This window comes from Mirounga angustirostris, unplaced genomic scaffold (assembly GCF_029215605.1).
Source record: "Mirounga angustirostris isolate CCGP_5_RB_7025 unplaced genomic scaffold, mMirAng1.0.hap1 SCAF_4, whole genome shotgun sequence".
Classification (NCBI taxonomy): Eukaryota; Metazoa; Chordata; class Mammalia; order Carnivora; family Phocidae; genus Mirounga; species Mirounga angustirostris.
The window spans coordinates 180,653,261-180,673,663 of record NW_026991712.1 but is presented as its reverse complement, the minus strand read 5'-3'; the positions used below and the strand labels follow the sequence as shown (position 1 = coordinate 180,673,663).

At 50.9% G+C, this 20,403-nt stretch overlaps 1 protein-coding gene across 3 annotated transcripts in view; it reads right to left on the bottom strand.

Moving 5' to 3' along the window:
- The window catches only part of LRRC38 (leucine rich repeat containing 38), a 56,371-nt gene that overhangs the window by 14,205 nt on the left and 21,763 nt on the right, over positions 1 to 20,403 (bottom strand). Inside the window, exon 2 of one of the 3 annotated variants that reach the window (XM_045898662.3) lies at positions 9,467 to 10,936. The exons of the other annotated variants lie outside the window; for them this stretch is intronic. Within the exon in view, the coding sequence (XP_045754618.1) occupies positions 10,683 to 10,936 (254 nt within the window). The 3' untranslated portion in view covers positions 9,467 to 10,682. Of the gene's footprint in view, positions 1 to 9,466; positions 10,937 to 20,403 lie in introns of those variants that run through there. 3 annotated transcript variants of the gene reach the window in all.

Here is a 20,403-nt window from a genome sequence, read left to right as displayed (position 1 = left end):
TTTTCTCATTTCAGATGAAATATGCCTTCTGCAGTGGCAAAAGTAAATACAGCAGGATGCTAGTTAAAGCGGTGAAAACAGATTTTATTCTGGGAGGGCCGACAGTAGGGGAAGGGCAGACTTGCTAGAGTTGACTGGGCATTTGAAAGGGAGAATGAGGGAGGGGGAGAATGGGCGGGGCCTGGGGGGACAGAAAAACCACAGAGGGTGGTCAATGTACATGCGATTAGGCCAACTGGGTTTGCTAGCTCGGTAGTTGCAGAAGTTAGGAGTCTGTCCTCCCACAGGGACTGGGAGACTGGGGTCCCACCTTCCTAATGATTGCATTTCAGAGGAATGGTTCTCAGACCCTGGAGAAAAACTCCTGAGTTATAGGACATAGGGGTATATCTCAAAGGGACAGAGGAAGCTTTCTTAATTGAAAGCCCTGTTTAGTAAATGCTCTAAGAAAGGGAAGTCAGGGCCCATTGTCAGGTGTTGGCTAGAACAAACAGTAAATTCTGGTAGTGATAAGCTTTCTCAGGCAGGCACTTCATAGGGGGCTGGGGAGGTCCTAGGGACACAGTCTCCCGCTGCTAGAAGCCGTGCTGGAGATTGCTCATCTCCTAAAGCAGGGGTTTGGGCACAGTTCTTGGTTCTAACTGGGGACCCTTCTCCTGGCCCCTCTCCCTGAGCTGGCCCCTGCTCTGGGCTCCCCAGGGAGCGGCACTTCCCGGCAGGGTAACTCCTTACCTTTGTTGTGATCATTGTTTTTCTTGTTTTCTCTGATAGTGAAGTGCTTGATGTCAGAGGCTGTGTCTGTCCTGTTTGCTAGTATAAGACGGTGCCTGGCCCGGGGTAAATACTCAAATACTGAATGCAGGCACGCATGAATGAATGAATGAATGAGCAAGTCCAAAGTGAGAAGCATCTAGGACAAGGAGGATTTATGAAGGATGGGGAAAAAATGAGAAGAAAGTGCAGACCCACACAACCTCCCTAGAACTGGTTTGAGGGGTGTCTATACCCCACTTGGGCTTCTGTGCTGTGGGCTGGGGGGAGAGCTCCAGGGGAGGGAGTCACAGTGGGGACCAGAAATCATCCCGGGACTTAATCCCACACTGCACCCATGAGGAGAGTTCTCCCCCTCTCTCCTGTGCTCACACTTGTTCCTCCCAACAAGCAATCAGGCACTTTTAGAAGATTCAGGATTAGTATGAGAATAAGCTCTTAGAGGGAGCTCATCAGAGGGACAGACTGACCTCCACTGAGAGCAAATCTTTGGAAAATCGAATAACCTGACTGGTGCACAGTCTCCTCCCTCTAGAGGCAGGTGGTGGACAAGGACAGGTGAAGAACATCGCCCTCTTGTCATCGCTGGGTTTTAAGCCCTTCTTGCAGGGAGAGCCTGTCCAAGTAATTAACGGAAGTAATTAGGGGTCAGATGGTCACGGATGGAGATCACTCAGTATCCAGCCACTGATGCCAAGGCTGGTAGAGCCAAGGAGAGGAGAGCAAGGGGGAGCGGGACTCCGAGAGGAGGGGAGGGAAGAGGAGGTGGCCGCCACTGCCTAACAGGACATGGCAGTCTGACGATCTGATCAACTGATTGGGTTTGTTTTCCTGGGGCTCTCAGACAAAAGGCAAGGTGCAAAGTCTGGGGGTTGCATCCATAATCAGCAGCCCGCCCTGGGGCAGGAAGGAAGGCTCCTGAGCTACAGGATGGGCAACTGCTAAGGAAGGAAACATGACAAGTGGTCCCTGACATGGCTGCAGCCCTGGGCTTGGAACTCTGTCCCCTGCAAGGTGAAGAGGCATGTTCCTTTAACACACTCTGTATGGCTTGTAAATCCTTTCTTGGTTAGGTCCCTCACACATTATGTGTGGTTTTCAAGTCCTTGGAAAGGGTAGAAAATTTGCTATCTACCCATCCATCCATCCATCCATCTATCCACCCATCTATCCATTCATCCATCCATCCATCCATCCATCCATCCATCCATCCATCCATCCATCCATCCATCCATCCATCCACCCATCTATCCATTCACCCACCCATCCAACCATCCATCCACCCATCTATCCATTCACCCAGCCATCCATCCATTCACACACTCACCTACTCACCCATCCATCCACCTGCCTATCAATCCATCCACCCATCTATCCACTCACCTACCCATCCACCCATCCACCCACTCACCTCCTCACTCACCCATCCACCTGCCTACCCATCCATCCACCAACCCATCCATCTAACCATCATCCATCTCCCCATCCACCCACCTATCCATCCACTTCACAAATATTTATCAGGCTCCTGCCAAGCCCATGACAGGTCTAGACTCTGGGCATAAACAAGATAAGCATGGACCTTGCTCTCGCAGTTTACAATCAAGAGAGGAAGAAACAGACGGAGCAAACTGACAGGCAAACACAACTCAAGAAGCCCACACAGCGATGAGTGCTCTGAAGAGAATGAAACAGAGTGACGTGTGTTAGAGGTGGACAGGGGATGGTTCTTCAGCTGGGATGGGCAGGGCAGGCCTCACTGAGAAGGTGACCTTTGGGCTGAGACCAGAATGACAAGAAGGAGCAAAGATCGGGAGGAAGAGCATCCCAAGCGGAGAGGACAGCTGGATGCCAAGGGGCCGCCGGCATGAGCAGTGGGGAGAAGGGCAGGAGCAGGCTGGCAAAGGCCAGGATCACCCACGGCAGCATCACACAGACCAAGGCCTTCCAAATACTCAGGCGGAATGTGAATACAATTCACATACCAAAATATTTTATTACTCTATTTCAGTGCTCCAGTAATACTACCCCCAAATATTCCGTTAGAACCATCTCAGTGGCCGTGGGTCAAGTGCAATAGGCTGGCTTGGACCCCAGCCTGGGATCTGCTCTGCCTCCTCACTCCCTTGAACTTCCTTCCTTGAGGGAGGCCACCTGGTATGACCTCTTCAGAGGGGAAAGAGTGTGTGCTCCTTGTTTGTGCGACATTTGGGGACTCCTATCTGCTAGGCCTGTTGAAGGGTCAGTGTTTAGTGATGGAGACCAGCTGGGTCTGACCTCATGGAGCTTACAGTCTCATGGGCACCTCTGGGGGCAGGGGACTCCATGGGGCAGGGGAAGACGTCCATGGTGTCAACATGGAGCACTGTGGTGGGCACGCCTTGCCCTGCATTTCCTGCCTTCCCAGGCAGATTGCAAGGGTGTGGAGACCCCATGGCTTTCCCCGCCTCAGCAGATTCCTGCAGCCTCCCCCATCAATCAGGTGCTAAATGTCACTGATGTTCGTATCCCTTCCTGTGCCACCGGAGCCTCATCTGGGTCAGAGGCTGGCTGGTTGCCACGGCTATGGGTGGTGGTGTCCCTGCCTGAAGAATCTGTTTGCTCACGTTGATAAACCTGAGTGGAGGGAGGCCTGACGAAAGGCAGGTTTTGGTGTCCAAGGAAGAAGCCCAATAGATGAGGAAAATGGGAGGATCTTAGGGGATCTGCTTCTAAGCCCTGCCTAGGGACAAGGGGGCATTGTCCCCATTTCCATGAGAAACACACTATGGTTCTGTGGGCTGAGTGAGTGTGCTCAGGGATGGTGGTGTAGGAATAACCCCCAGGCAGAGCAGCCATCATTGGGGAGGGGTCCCCCAAGGAGCCCCAGCAGAGCAGATGAAGGCCACACTGCCCGGGACAAGGGTGAACCCGCAGCAGACATGAAGGACGCTCCATAGACGTCAGTTCAGGGTGGGTTTTAAGCCTGAGAGAGACTCTCCATCCTCAGAAATAGTGTCTGTGGGCTGGGGAGTGGGCAGGGGGACCCTTTCACTGACTTGCATTCAGGCCGGTGGGATCCACCAGGACAACACAATCTGAATGAATCTTCATGGGGCCTCATCTGTATTGCTGGTGAGTGGACCTCGGGGGATGTGCAGGTTACACATGTAAACGTGGCCTCTGATATCTATGCAGACTGGTGAGCAGTGGGGCTGGGGGTTGGTTACAAAAGGGTGAAAAGGACAACTGAGCTCCTGTAATGCGCCAGAGGTCTTCAGACTGCTGGCCCTTGGCTCCTGTTATCCAATACTGGGATTCGGCCTCTGATTCCATCTTTCTCTTGAGACGGCCTCCTCTTCTGGGCACCTGTGAGTGCTCAAGGAGATACCACTGGGATTCTGAGGGGGGAGGGAAGGGACCATGTTTGTGGGGCCATTATTTCATCGTTTCTCATCAACTCTGCCAAGAAGTATTACACTGTTCACAGTGGAGGGGGGGGGCTTGTGGCTCTAGAAGGTCCACAGTGTGGCCAAGGGCACTTGGCTATAAGGGCAGAGCGGACAGACAGCCCATTGGAGGGCTAACCCTCCACCACCCAGGACTCTCTTGGAGGCTGGTGGACACATGGTTGCTTTGCTCTGATTATTCAGTTAGAGGCTTGGATGGGGATGGTGGTATTGTACTGAGTGACACACCTTGAAAGAATGATTCTTGGTCAACCAACTCCCAGCTCGGACACCAACGAAGCCCCAGGCAGCAAATGAGTTCTTGATGAATGGTCCTGAGCATGAGTATGAGGTTTTAACAAAAAGCACATTGTATTTTTCCCAAGGCCAAAATATAATAACTTGCACCCTGGAAAGGTGCGTTTTCCAAAAAAGGATCCCATTTGCAAATAGCAGAAGAGTGTTCTTGTTCATTTTTAAAAAATCTTTTCCCAGAAAAAACAATTTAAAGTTTGGATGTGTGTTTATTAGCCTGGAGTCTGAAAGAACAAAGCTACCTTGTTGGTTGCAGGCAAATGAAACCCACAGGGGTCTGCTTTGGGGTGGTTTTACCATACAGGAATCAACAGACCACTTCTGCAAATAATAAATTACTTAACCCTCAAGGCTACTGGGGGCCACTAAAAGGGGTTAACGGCCAAGGCCCAGGGCTGGTGGCTGACTCAGCTGGTGGGGGTGGGATGTAAAGGAGACTTAGAGACGTGACGTGCTCAAGGGTCCAGTTAAATTTAATAGCTTAGAAAAAACACACGCGTCCAGCCACTGTCAGAATCTAGAATTCGTGCCTGTAGCTTTGGCCATCTGAGCCTGCAGGGGGACATTGCAGGGGTGGGGGGAGGAGGAAGGGGAGAAGGGGGAGGCTGAAGCATGGATGTTCCATGCAAAGGCTTCTCTGTGGCTGGTGAAAGCAATCGGTATGCGTGCATTTTTCATGCTTTTGTACAAAGGCCCGTGTGGATCAGCCCCGTGGAGCAGAAGCAGTGTTGGGCCCTAGGGCCAGAGCCAGGGCCCGTGGCTGCCTCTTGGCCCCTGCTGTGGTACCCAGGCCCACCTGTAACAATCCATGAAGCCAGGACAAGGGTTAAAAATACACTTCACATGGGCGCCTGGGTGGCTCAGTCGGTTAAGCGACTGCCTTCGGCTCAGGTCATGATCCTGGAGTCCCGGGATCGAGTCCCGCATCGGGCTCCCTGCTCGGCAGGGAGTCTGCTTCTCCCTCTGACCCTCCTCCCTTTCATGCTCTCTGTCTCTCATTCTCTCGGTCTCAAATAAATAAATAAAATCTTAAAAAAAAAATACACTTCGCATACCCACATTGAAACCATCGTAAGTCATCAATGAAGATAAAGTGCTAAAGAAAATATTCCACCCAGCAACCTTCACAGAAATCCCTTCTTGATGAATGGAAGTCTGGTTTCAAAGGACTCTTACATTCCTAGAAATCTGCACGAGAATGTGGCGCGTGTGGGGGAAGCTGAGCATCTAAGACCTCCCCCTTCTCAGCTCTGGCTCCATCCTGTGCCTCCAGGGGTCTTAGGCACACTTATGCACATGCAACCTCCATTCATATCCCCCCAACCTCTACTGCCTGACCACTCAGTCTGTCCTGGAAGAGGGACGGTGGGTGTCCATCATTGGACGTCATTTGTGCAGCGAATTCTGGAGTCATAAATACCCTGAGTGTGTATGTACCCTGGGCCCCATAGATTCTTCATCCTGGGGGGAAGAGCACGGCTAGAGGAAGGCTGGGATAGGGCCCTCTAAAGTACTGGACCCAAACCAGAGGCCCCTTGCCGAGGTTCTTGGTCTGTACTGGTGGTACCCACCGTCCACCTAATAAGATGAATTCCTTTGTGATGCTGCCAGAATCCTCTGGTCATCAGACGTTAAGGAGAGCAAGACAAGGAGGCAAAATATTTTGGTGGTTTTGACTCTCCTGAGACCTGGGATTGGAGACTCAGAATAAATTCATCCTGGGTGCACCCAGCCGCTTTTCCTGGAGCCCAGGACACAGCTCCAAGAAAAGTGCCACCCCACGCTGTCCCTGCCAAGCCCGCCCCTGCTGGCCTGAGCGGGGAATGCAGTTGAGTAGAGAGTATGCAGTGGTCAGAGCACCCGTGGCCAAGTCCCGCTCTCTTACTGGCCCTGTCTGGGCAAGCAAGTTACTCCCAGGACTGAACCAGTTTTCTCTATGGCCACATGGAGGCGATGGATCTATAAAGGGAGGTGATCATGGTACCTCATCTGGGATGGTTTGCTTCATGGGTCAAGTTGGCTGGGCCACAGTGCCCAGACGTGCGGTCAAACACTATGCTGGATGTTTCTACAAGGGGGTTTTTAGATGAGATTATTTAAATCGGTGGACTCTGGGTAAAGCTGATTGCCCAGTCATAATGCGGCCTCATGGAATCAGCTGAAGGCTCTCGTGGAACAAAAGACCAACCTCTCCCAAGCAAGAGGGAATTGTGCGGGGGACAGCCTCCAGACTTGAACTGCAAGACTGGCTCTTCCCTGGGTCTCCAGCCTGCCAAACTGCCCTGAAGATGTTGGGCTGGCGAGCCTCCACAGTCACATGAATCAGTTCCTTAGAACGAATCTCTTTCTCTACGACATCCTGTTGGTTCTCTTTCTTGGGGCAACCCAGATAAATACACCGCCTAGTAGGGTTTGTGAGCCGCGTAATGGGCGTGGCCCAGCATCAAGCACAGACAGTGTCCTCCAGGCGCATGAACCATTATCATAAGCAGGAGCACGGGTTTCTAAGTCCAAATGTGAATGGGGCTCTAGCCCTGCCATGTCCTGCCACCCACCTCAGTTTCCTTATCTATAAAACGGGGATAATAGTGGCTCTCACCTGGACTTAACGAGGATGCTTAAAAAGAGCTCGTGTTGGTAGAGTTTCTGGTATGGTGCGTGGAATTCATTTGTTTGCTTTTTCTACCCAGTATGCATATTGGTGGTACCACCACAGTGTGCCAGGCACGGCTCTAAACCTGGGGACACCGATGGCCCACGTCCCGGCGCTTGGGGAGCTCAAGTTCCAGGCCAGAGAGGTAGACCGTAAACATGTAAACAAAGGGTTTGGGTACGTGTCGCACAGAGAACAGTATGGGGTGCTGTGATGAGGAGACTCTGGGGAGGTGACACTGGAGACTCAGTGACACTTGTAGAGATCTCAGAGGGGGTGTTGCATCATCCTTGTTGTTAGTGACAACAGATCATGCCGACACCCCACTTCCCGAAAGGCATTTCCCCAGTTGAGCCAGGCAGGGCTCCCGGCCAGTGTATTTTCTTGGGCTTGGATGTCCCTCCTGTCCCCAGTCTCCTGAGTGTTTCACAGGCTTTATATCCAGGCAGTGATGGTTTCAACTGGCAATAATTTAAAGCTCTTCTTCCCCAGAGTCACGTTCCTTCCAAATCTCTGGGGTGCAGCCGGCAGACATGGGGGTTGGTTGGTACCCATCGAGCACTCATCTCTGGCTCCAGGTTGCCCCTCCTCCACTCACTCGTTCATTCAGGGAATGACCCCCATGCTGTGCAGGGCTTGTGTTTCTAAGGAAACGGCGGGAGTCCACTCACTATAAGGAATAAAATAGACTCATGAGGTGGGAATTCACCTCCTGAGGCCCATTAGAACAAGGCTGTGGTAGGACGATCACAGCTTGGGGCACCATTTCCCTAGGATTCTGGGAGAAACAAATTGTGACTTTGGCGGGGGCCCAGTTGGACGCAGGGCCTTTAGCAATGTCCCTTGTAGGGTGCTCCTGGGGGGTGGGGATCAGACGCTATGACAATGGGCAGCGATTCTGACCCCACACAAGTCTCAGTGAGTCTGTGGCCAGGCTGGGGAGGTGCTGATGTGAGATTGTTTTGTGGCTCAAACTCTCAGCCTCTGAGCCCTTGATGCACAGCCCCCGCCATGGTCTTTTCCTCAGTCCCCCTGGTAGCTCACCGGCAGCAGAGCTCCCCTCTCCTGACTGAAAATCTTCTCCATGAGCCTTCATTCACAGTAAGGCGCACACAGTGGCTGGAACCTCAGGCCTGGCATGCACACAGCACCCCACGCTCATGACGACCACTTCCAGGCAGCTCGTACTATTCTCTCAAGGGAAGTGGTACCTACACTGAGGGGGAGCTCCCAGAGGTGGCTCCCTCCGGTGCGGAGGGGCCATGGAGTGTGGCAAAGATGCTGCCCACCTCCCCACCCGCCCAGGGACTCTGTGACAAGACAGCTCCCTGAGCTAGGGGTCTCCTCCCCTGGAGCCGACAATGCTGGGGGCCAGCAGGGGTGACTGAGTCTCCTCAGGGGTGAAGGGGGAAGAAGGGTAGAGAAAGAGAATAAATGGAGAGGAAAAAAGCGAGGGCGAGAAGGATGCAGGATTCAGCTTGAGACCACCCGCTGAGGCCTTCCCTGATATGACGGTTAATTTTATGCATCAACTTGCCTGGGTCCAGGGTGCCTGGATATGTGGTTAAACATTACTTACGGGCGTGACCGTAAGGGTGTCTCTGGATGGGAATAGATTACAATCTGTAGACTGAGTAAAGCAGAGTGTCATCCCCGGTGTGGGTGGGCAGCATCCAATCTGTTGAGGGTCTGAATAGAATAAAAAGGTGGAGGAAGGGAGAATTACTCCCCCCGCACCTTTCTCTGTCTGCATGACTGCTTGAGCTGAGTCTTCTCCTGCCCTCGGTCTAGAACCTAGACTCGTGGCTCTCTTGGTTCTCAGGCCTTTGGACTCAGACTAGAGCTACCCCACTGGTTTTCCTTGGGTCTCCCTCCAGTTGCCCAACTGCAGATAGTGGGACTTCTCAGCTTCCATACTCACGTGAGCCAATCCCTTATAATCTGGATGGATGGATGGACGGACGGACAGACAGTAATAGATATATAGAATACATATCTCTTGGGGTTCTGTTTCTCTGGAGAGCCCTGGCTAATACACCCCACTATCCATTCTTGAGTTTACCCGTTACTCATTCGCAGGATCTCATTTACATCTTTCACGGTGCTTATCTCTACCTGCAATTTCAGTTCTGTCTCCTTGTTTGTTTTGTGTTCCCCTCGCCCCATAAGAATTGAGGCCAAGTGAGCCGGGGGCCCTGTCTTCTTAGTGCACCCCCACACTGCCCGGACCCCCAGTGCCTGGCCCTTCACAAGCGCTCAGTCCATATTGGTGGAGGCAGAGATAGCAGGAGCAAAGGAAGAAGGACACATAAGGAATATATTGTGAGAAACAATGGAGAGGTGTTTCTCAGAAACACCCCAGGGGCTTCTCTCGGGCCCCATCTACGTCTCAGTCCCCAGTGAGGTCTGATGCTGCGGACACTGTCACCTGGTAACAACCTGCCGGGCGTGTGACATGGTTTCGTATTATCTCTGCCCAAAGTGCCTTCTTGCACATCCAGGAAAGCAGTGCCTGTCACAACCTGTGCTCCCAAGAAATGTCACACACACCCTAAGGCCACTGAGGGAGGGAGGTTTCTCAGAGGCCAAGTCCCAGGTTTTTGGTGTTTTTTTTTTTTACATTTTGTTGGTCCAATGCAACCTGCTTTTTTGGAATCCTGGCCTCTGGGACAGTTCGCTGCAAGTTCTAGAGATGACAAGTTCGGAGCGGGGTCAGCACAGAGACCGGCCAGGCATTAGTTGCCTGAGGTGGGACTCGAACTGGGGGGCCAGGGCCCGGTCGGGGAAGGGGGACAACTGCTTGTATTTCAGGGGGTGGAGAGACGCGGCGCAGAGGCCCTCGAGACTGTGCACATCGACCCACTGTCCTTCCTCTACGAGTTGCTTCCTCTGAGGCTGAGGATGAGGGTGTGAGTCCTGCCTGCAAAAGTCTTCCTCACCTGCTCACCAAAATACAGCAACAAACACCCCTTGGCCGGGCCTGAGCTTTCCTCTCGGTGCCCCTGTAGCCAAGCTCCCGAGGTTGCTGAAGCCCATTACAGCAGGAGAAGCCCTGCTCCAGGGACAGGGCCCTGGACACGGTCCCCATCAAGCTGCTGCATCCGGGGAGGAGGAGGCCTCTGCTCGTCTCCCAGTCCAGGCCAGAGAACAGGTGCACAAACCAGCTTAGCGGTGGGAACTGCAAGTGTCCGCACCCCCTGGCTTGGTGGTCAGCCATCAGCTGGGAAGCATGATGGGCTGTCTCCTTCCCCATTCTCGCACCTCAGGCGGGAGGCAGGTCCCCCCTCCCCGCCCAGAATCCCTCCTGGGCTCCTCCGAGCCCCGCAGGTTCTAAACTCTGAGATGGGAGGTCCCAGGGGGCGTGGCCAGGGGCAAGCCAGGTGCACGGCCAGGGGCAGGGGCTGCTCTGGGCTGCTGCAGGTTGACTCCTTCCCTCTTCCCGCCTCCCCTCTTCCCTCTCCGCGTGGAGGGGAGCCGGGCCTGGGCTCCGGCAAGCCAGGAAGGGAGCGGGCGGCTCAGTCGTCCTCATCCTCGTCCTCGTCTTCCGGGTCCTTGTTGGGCGCGCACCTCTGGAAGCACTGCACCACGGTGGCCAGGAAGAAGCCAGAGATAATGGCAGCAATGGACACGGCCACGCCGGAGAAGATGATGATGAACAGGTCTGTGAGTGACAGGCTGAACCTGCACTCGCTGAAGCTGGCCTCGGACAGCTCATGCAGGAATATCCGCCTGTTTCCCGGGGGCAGGGAGCACTGGATTTCCTCACCGCCTGTGGAAAAGGCAGGCAGGGTGAGACAGAGGTCTGCAGGATGGCCTAAAAGTTGGCAGGGTGAGAGCCTGCAAAGTGTGGAGCGGGGGCATCCCCCCAGAGCGAAAGGGGGAGAAAGTTGATGATAATGGAATTTAAGCTTTTTTAAAAGCTCCAGAGTAATCCCCATGGGAAAATCAGAATGCCTTGGTCTCCCTTGCCCTGCCCTAAGCTGTGGAACTCTGGGTTTTGAACCACTTCGGTGGTGACGCAGGAGGAGATTCAGTGTCAGGGCCTCTGTAGACCTTGATCCAGACCTGGGTACCACCCAGGATTGGGGGCGGGCGGCAGATGCAAGGGGCCGGGGGTAGTGCCCACGGCTGCCATACACTCCAGCGTGCAGTGCCACCTCCCGAGCTGGATGCCATCCTCCTTTTCCTTGTCCTCAGGGCGCAAAATGAACAGAGGATTAGCACAGCACTGGAGTAAGTCCACTACTCTAGAAGGGTTTTCCCTTGACGGGAGTGGGGAAAATAGGCTATATCTGAAGGTGGCCTTCCAACAGCAGTTACCGAAGCTTCTGTGAAGCTTCTGTGTGATTCAGAATCACCTGAAGAGAGCTTTAAAATGCAGGTTCCCCGGGGAGTTGGCGAGCTTCTGGGACGCTCACTCCGATGATGCCCAGAGGAGTCCTGGTACCCTCTGTTTTATATATTGAGGTTCCCCTTAAGATTTCACTTGAAGAGTGTTTGGCTGATTTAAAAAGACTCCAGTCCAGGAAAATCTGACATCTGAGTCTGTGTGAGAAAGTGCTTTAAAACAATAGTAACAATAAATGCTAACTTGAACTTACCAGGGACCAGATGCTGTTCTAAGCGCTTCACATACAATAATGCATTTCATCCTCGTGGTGCCATCAAGTGAAGTAGGGGGACAGCTAGGACAACTGTAGCTGGGTGGATTCCATACCCTCCAGTTACCTAGTGAGCCTAAAGGAAAACTTGCCCAAGGCATGAAGATCCGAGCACCATGAGGATGGTTTTCCAGACACTCGTTTATTCACTCAACACACCTTTACTGAGCACTTTATCCTGTGCCAAGGGATTGATGATAAACAAGGCAAAAAAGGCCCCTAATCTCAGAGAGTATAAATTCTAGAAGACAGACACGCATTCATGCCATCAGCACATGTTTACTGAGTATCTACTCCATACCAGGCCCTGGGGATAAAGCAGTGAGCACAACAAAGTTCTTGCCCTAATGCAGCTTAGGTGTAGACAACTAATGAGTAGATCAAGAAATACATAAATGTTGGGGAGCCTGAGTGGCTCAGTTGGTTAAGTGTCTGACTCTTGATTTCAGCTCAGGTCGTGGTCTCAGGGTCATGAGATCAAGCCCCTCGTCGGGCTCCATGCTCAGTGGGGAGTCTGCTTCTCTCCCTCTCTCTCCCCCTCCCCCCATCACAGGCATGCTCGATCTTGCTCTCAAATAAATAAATAAATAAATAAATCTTAAAAAAAAAAAAAGAAAGACATAAATGTGAAGATGACACACTAGGGTGAAATGAGGAGTGTCTTTAGATGTGGTGTTCAGGAGGTACTGTTTCAGCAAAGATCTAAAGAACGAGATGGAACCAGTCACGGAAGAACAATCGAGTCAGAGGAGACAGGAAATTGGCAAAGATCTCAGTGTTCTGGGAACACCATGTAACCAGGGGCAGCAGAGTGGGCAAAGGGGTGTTTAGTATGAGCTGAAATGGGACACGTGGACATGGGTTGAGATGAAGCCCCTGACTTGCCAGGGTCTCCAAATGAAAATCATGAACACAGGCCACCAACCCTGTTATGGGCTGAATTGTGCCCCTCACCACTTCTATATGTTGAAGACCTAACCCCCAGTGTGACTGTAATTAGAAATAATAATAGGGGGATAATTAGGTTAAATGAGGTCAGAAGGGTGGGGCCCTAATCTCACAGGACTGGTGTCCTCCTAAGAAGAGGAAGAAACTCTCTCTCTCTCTCTCTCTCTGCATGTGCACAGAGGGTGAGGCCACATGAGGACTCCAGAAGGTGGCATCGATAAGCCATGAAGAGAGACCCCACCAGAAACCAGTCCTGCTGGCACCTTGATCTGGGACTTCCAGCCTCCAGAACTGTGAGAAAATCGATGTCTATTATCGAAGCCCCCCAGCCTGTGGTATTCTGTTATGGCAGCCCTAGAAAACAAACACAAACCCTCACTGGACATGAACAAAAGGTAGACTTGTGTGAGAAGTCAGCAACCCAAGGTTGTTTGTTACCAAGCATAATCTACACACCCTGACTGATACACAATACAAACTGTATACAAAGTCAAGTTACTACCATGATTTCACAAACTTCAGATATAAGAGAATGTGTAATATTAAAATGCACAAAGAGACCCAGATCTTCTGTTTCTGATCTGGAAGAGGAGAGAAAAATAAAGCAGTAGAAACTAGCACGCATATTGCACTTTGTGTGCAAACTCTCTTCCAAGTGCTACAAACATACCAACTCTTAATTCTCGCCACAACTTTATGAGGTAGGTAGTATTAGCATGCCCATTTTATGGATGAGAAAACTGAAGCATAGAGAGTTTACATAGCTCGCCTTCAGCGACACGGCTTCCCGGAAATGTGAGGACACCATTTTGACGTGAGGCTCAGCTGCCTACAATCTCTTCTTCCCTTTGGCTTCCTTTCAACTTCAAGGAAAACCTGCAATTTCTCTCTTTTTCAGGCCTTCTGGGTTTCAAAGAGCTGGCCCTTAATCCATCTCCAGAATTATCTGAAAGTCAGAATGATGTCTTCACACCTCACTAAGGAGCTGGCTTCTGTCCTGTGAAGAGCAGGCTGCTAAGTGCACAGCAACCCTGCAACCACCCTTTGGGTCTTTATTTGGGTATCTTTCCTTCTCCAGCTCAGACACAGAGGCTTCCTCCTTCCTTCTGTCCTGGCCCATCTTTTACATAGTGTACAGCCAACCCACTGAGGCTCTCCTCCCTGAGGGAGCTGTTGCCGTGGCAACCACACTCCCAGTTCCTCCTCTCCCTGATCCCACGCCCACCTCACATACCCCGGGAACGAGCTGGGAGAGGGCTCTGCATGTTTCTCCAGGTTATGCTGGACTCGTTTTTGACTTTCTTTTTCTTAAAGAAGCCCAACTTTCGTTGACCACTTATGAGCATTTTCAATGCCCTTGAACAGAATTAGAACTGGAAGACAGAGTTATATTGGGGTTCCCTTGGGCTTCCCTTGTTTTCTTCAATGGAAAGTGGACAAATCAATTCACCTGCCTGCCTCCTCCAAACACTTCCCCCACAGCCACAGGTGTTATGAACATAAACAAGATGGACTCCGATGAAGCACAGGAAGTTTCTAATTCCAAGATAATATTTGCAATCCCCAAGCCTATACGAGGTACTATTGCCTAGAGAAACTTTCTAGCAGTTCTTGCCTTCAATAAGCTGTATTCACTGGAAAACAACCGCAATGCAGCAACACAAGCCTACAGAGCCTGCCACTTAAATCCCACCTTTGCTCGCCAAGACTCCTTGAGTCAATTCCGATTTCCACGATGGTCTCTGTGCCTGGAGATTAGGCTTGGCATTTTTACAAAGTGACACTTTTAGAGAATGTCATCTCACATTTCTCTGTGGCTAGAAGAAACAGGCTTGTTTGCAAACCAGCACACACAAGCCCACCAGGAGTGGGAGACTCTGGGACCACGCTTGGTGGAGCTAGCACGATAAGATACACTGTCTTAATGGGTTTTCGTAGCTCACAAAAGGCAGAGAAGTAAGAAGAGTCAAAGAGCACCAGCCGGGCAGACAAGGCTCAGCAGAGCAGGCAGGGCATCGCTGCCTGAGCGCTCTGGAGACACGTCCCAGGCTGGCTGTGGAACTCAGGAGTCAGGGTAATCTGACTTTGGGTATCTCTTCTCTCCTGCGCGATCTTACTCTAGACCAGAGTTTCTCACCCTTGGCACTACTGATGTTTTGCATCATCAGGGCACGACCCCTATGTGGGGCAGGGTGTTTGCCAGCATTCCCGCACCCAGGAGGACAATCACAAATGTCTCCTAACAGTGCCACGTGGCCCCTGGGAGAGGGCAATAAAGTCCTTCTGGTTGAGAACTTTAGGGGAAAGTTACCCTCTATGGCAGGGCTACTCTTCGTGACTGAGCTTAGCTATCAAATGGCTTCCTTTGATTCATGCATTAAACACAACAGGTGAGGTTTTGTGCTAGAGGCTGCAAAGGACGCAAAAAAGGAAGGAGAGGAAGGAAGGAAGGAAGGAAGAAGAGAAAGACACAGTTCTGGCGTTAGGACCTTCGGTCTAACAGGAGGGGCATCAGCACCGGGCCAGTGGAAAGGTGGGGGGACACGGGCACATGAGGGGAGGGAGGGAGTCCCTGGGATGTCCCTACCTGATTTGGAATGTTCTCCCTCCCTTCCTGACCCCCATCTGTTCGGCTGTCTGAGCTAAGATCAGCAAACAAAAGTCAATACTGACACAGCATTTTGAGCACGCTGGGCGCTGCTCTTAGGTCTTTACACATGTTAGGTTATTCGATCCTCACGCAAACCCAATGAGGAGTCTACTATAACTATCCCCGTTTAACAGATGATCAAGCCGAGGCACAGAGACATCAAGTGACTTGCCCAAGGCCACGCAGCCGGGGAACGACAGAGCTGAGACTAACCCCAGCCAGTCCACACTCGGACCACCACCCTGGCTCACCTGCTCTCCCAGAGTGGCCCAGTCCCACCCAGCATCTCACAACACGTTCCTTTCAGGCAGACTGTCTTTTAAAGAGATGCTCTAGAACTCTCCAGCGACCCTCCTGTCTCCAGCCCTGACCTAGACGGACCGAAGAGGTCTCCCTTCCTTGTCAGGAGCAGAGCTCTGAATGCAGATGTGGAGGGACACCCTCCCGTGAGCCCTGGAACAACACCTCCCCACTCCTCCCCTCCCCTGGCCTGGTGATGATGTTGTGAGCATGACATAGGGGACGTCTGGAAACTCTTAACTGTGGCGCCTGGCCACCATTCATGCTTAAAAAACAGCGTTCATTTTATTCAGATTTTCAAAGTTTCAAATTGTGCCCACACCTGACTCCGGATACCTGAGGAGGCTTCCTGCATTAGTCAGGGTTCTCCAAAGACACAACCAATAAGGTGTGTGTGTGTGCATGTGTGTGTAAAGAGAAATATCATTAGGAATTGGCTCACACAATTATGGAGGGTGACAAGTCCCAAGGTCCACAACAAGTAAGCTGGCGACCCCAAGAGCTGATGGTGTAGTTTCAGGCTGAATATCGGCAGGCGCAACCCCCAGGAAGAGCCAATGTTTCAGTTCAAGTCAGAAGGCAAGAACCGATGATCCAGCTCCAGGTCATCAGGCAGAAGGAGCTCCCCCTTACTCACAGGAGGATCAGTTTTGTTTTGTTCTAATCAACTGATTAGATGAGGCCCACCCACACTGGGAAGAGCACTCTGCTTCACCCAGTCCACAGATTCAAATGTTCATCTCATCCAAAGGCACTCTCATAGGTGCACCCAGAATAATGTCTGCCTAAATATCCAGGCCGTCAAAACTCCACCATCACAGTGCTCTCCATGCTTTTCCGCAGCAACAAGAGAGACGTTTTTAATTATATGGGTCTGAGGTGAAAATTCAGAAGAAATTGTCTACTTTCCTCTACTTGCTCAGAATACCTGAAGGGAGGCAGAAAGAGCTCAGAGCAAAAGCGGGATTTAGCGGTGTGGAAAATGGATGATCTGCACATCGAGAGTCATTCTCTGACTACAGAGGGAGTGGAGGCTTCTCCTCCATCTTCCCTTCAATCTCCTCTTCCTCCTCTCCCTCTCTCCTTCTCTTTCTTCCTCTGTGTCCTTTTTTTTTTTTTTTAAGATTTATTTATTTATTTTGGAGAGAGAAAGCACATAGGGGAAGGGGCTGAGGGAGAGGGAAAGAGAGAATCCTCATGCAGACTCCCCAGTGAGCAAGGAGCCCGATGCAGGGGCTCCATCTTTTGACCCTGAGACCATGACCTGAGCTGAAATCAAGAGTTGGCCACTCAACCGACTGAGCCACCCAGGTGCCCCTCCTCCGTGTACTTTCTATTGCAGCAAAACATACAGGACATAAAAACGTACTGTTTTAAGTGTGCAATTTGGTGGAATGAGGTATAGTTACAGTGTTGTACAATCATCACCACTATCATTTCCAGAATGTTTTCATCCCCTAAACTCTGTACCCGTTAAAGAATAACTCCCCTTCCCCCACCCCCAGCCCCTGCTAATCACTGTCCTACTTTCTGCCTCTATGAACTTGCCTACCCGTAGAGGTGAAACCATACAATATGTGTCCTTCTGTGACTGGCTTATTTCACCAAACATAATGTTTTGTTTTTTTGTTTTTTTGTTTTAATGAGAGACAGCACGAGAGGGAAGAGGGCAGAGGGAGAAGCAGACCCCCCGCCGAGCAGGGAGCCCGATGCGGGACTCGATCCCGGGACTCCAGGATCAAGACCTGAGCCGAAGGCAGTCGCCCAACCAACTGAGCCACCCAGGCGCCCCCAAACATAATGTTTTTAAGGTCCCTCCATGGCTGTAGCATCTATCAAAATTTCCCTCTTTTTTTAAGCTGAATGATATTCCGTTGCTTGGATACACCACATTTTATTTATCCATTCGTCTGTTGATGGAACACTTGGGTGGTTTCCACCTTGTGGTTATTGTAACTACTTCTGCTATAAACATTGGCATGTAAATACCTGTTGAAATCTCCGCTTTCAGTTCTTTGGGATATATGCCCAGAATCGGAAGTGCTTGGTCATATGGTGATTCTATGTTTAACTTTTTGAGGGACCCCCATACTGTGTTCCACAGTGGATGCACCCCATTTTACGTTCCCATCAGCAGTACACAAGGGTTCCAGTCTCTCCACATTTTTGCCCACGCTTGTTATGTCACATTAAAAAGATAATAAGGCCCATCCTAAGGGGTGTGAAGTAGTATCTCATTTTTTGTGGGTGTGGTTTTGATTTGCATTTCTCTAATGACTTGAGCATCTTTTCATGTGCTTATTGGCCTGCTCCTTCTTTTTAAGTAAAGGCTAGGCATGTGATATTTCATCAGGGATTAGCAGCCACATTGCAAAGGGCTAGTCCCTAGTGAATCAACACTGTGTGGAGAGCAGGACTGGGAGAGCCCAGGGGAGACACACTGGGCATATTTCTGAAAAGGAAGAATATGCATATCTCTCAATTCAGTATAATTCACCTACAATGTCCTGAGCCCTCACCCATGCCCTAAACTGGGAAGGATGGGCATGCCCATGTGGGAACCATGTACCGAGCACCTGCTGTGTATGGATACAGTGCACGCCCCTTAGCACACGTCCTTTATCACTTACTTCATCTGGGAGGTGAGCAGCACTATGCTCAACTCATAGCTGAGGAAACGGCCTCAGAAATCTTTGGCAATTTGCGTACTATTAAATGGTAAAGCCGGAATTCAAGCTACACTCAACTCAGTCTGTTTTACTCTGAAGCCTGTGTTTCGTTCGTCTGTCCATGTTGTCTGAAGCGCCAAAGAAAGTGGCATCCCTGGCCCCAGGACATTTATAATTCAGCCGAGGAACCAAAACTAAAATATATGAAGCTACTGGAAAGGAAGATAATAAACAGGTGGGGATCTATAGGGCGTCACAAATTTGGAGAATGAAGAGACAAGGTGTCTAGAAGGTCTAGTACGTTCTCATCAGCATTTGTGGAATGGATGAATAGCTTTGGGTTTGAAGGATTATTCGGGTGGAATGAGAAAGGCCTCGAGGAAAGAGGCACAGGTGGAATCCGAAAACGTAGGTGGGTGTTAGATGCGCCTCCAGGACTAGGACAGTGCCCCCTAGCTACAGTATCTTCCCGAGGGACGGTCCCTGGCAGATTTCCGGTGGGCTGTGTGTGGAGTCACCAGAGAGCCATGGCCAGGAACTGAGAATTTGGATTAAGACATCAAAAAATATATATTTTTTTGGTCAATGCGATGGTGGTAGTCTTTAAAGAATCTTAAAAAATCCCATTTAAATCAGGAGATGAAGCAGCATTGTCACATGGACGCAATTGTCAGGCTGCTGTAATGAGACGGGACACATGCCACGAGCCTCTTCACTCATCGTCCCCCACCTGGATCCTTTGCAAGCATCTGAGTGTGCAGCCCCTGGGCAATGGCTTCTGCCTGTTCTGTGTCCCAGAGGCCATGGCCAGAGTTGAGGCTAAGGCCCTCTGCCCATGACGAAGATCTCTCGAGAGTCTACAGTCTAGAGCTTGTGGTCCTCAGGTTTTGGATGTTATATGCTGGTAAAAAAGAGAGAGAGAGAGAGAAAGAAGGAAAGAAGGAAAAGAAAGAAGGAAAAGAAAGAAAGAAAGAAAGAAAGAAAGAAAGAAAGAAAGAAAGAAAGAAAGAAAGAAAGAAAGAAGAAAGAAAGAGAAAGAAAGAAAGAAGGAAGGAGGGAGGGAGGGAGGGAAGAGAGGAGAGGAGAGGAGAGGAGAGGAGAGGAGAGGAGAGGAGAGGAGAGGAGAGGAAAGGAAAGGAAAGGAAAGGAAAGGAAAGGAAAGGAAAGGAAAGAGACTGACATAGGACTACTAACTTTGCCCCGTAAGAACATTCAAAACATACCCCATCATCATCACCATCACTATCATCATCAACATTTTATTTTTTTTTTTAAAGATTTATTTATTTATTTGACAGAGAGAGACACAGCGAGACAGGGAACACAAGCAGGGGGAGTGGGAGAGGGAGAAGCAGGCTTCCCGCAGAGCCCGGAGCCCGACGTGGGGCTCGATCCCAGGACCCTGGGATCATGACCTGAGCTGAAGGCAGACGTTTAACGGCTGAGCCACCCAGGTGCCCCATCATCATCAACATTTTATAAGAGAAACTTTTGTATGCCATTAAAGTTAAGAAGGGCGGGATAAGATGAAAAGGGATAAATATGTTGAGCCTTAAGGACCACTCAGCACGCTGCCCTCATTTTCCTCCCTTTGCCAAGGGCCTGTGGGTGTCTGGACAGACAACCCCTGATCCCGGGCCGCCTTGGGGGTTGCTGTCTGTATTCTGTACTTCACATTCCACCTGGAACGAGTCCCCGGGGGTCGCATCCTTATTCTTCAAGAGCAGACAGCTCCAGGGCCACACACCCCTTCCTCCATCCCTCCCATATGCTTTTGGGAGTCAAGTCACCCTGGAACATGGTTGGGGCCCATTGGTTTCCACGTTCTCTCGGGCTGCTTTTGCCCTATGGTGGCAGATTTGAGTAGTTACAAGGCCTAAAAGATTTGCCATCTGACCCTTTCAAGGTGGTTTACCAACTCCAATTCAAAGCTCAGGAAACACCTCCTACGGGAAGCCTGCCCTGAATGCTACCTATGTTCCCCCTTCCCCTGAGTCAGGCTTCTCCT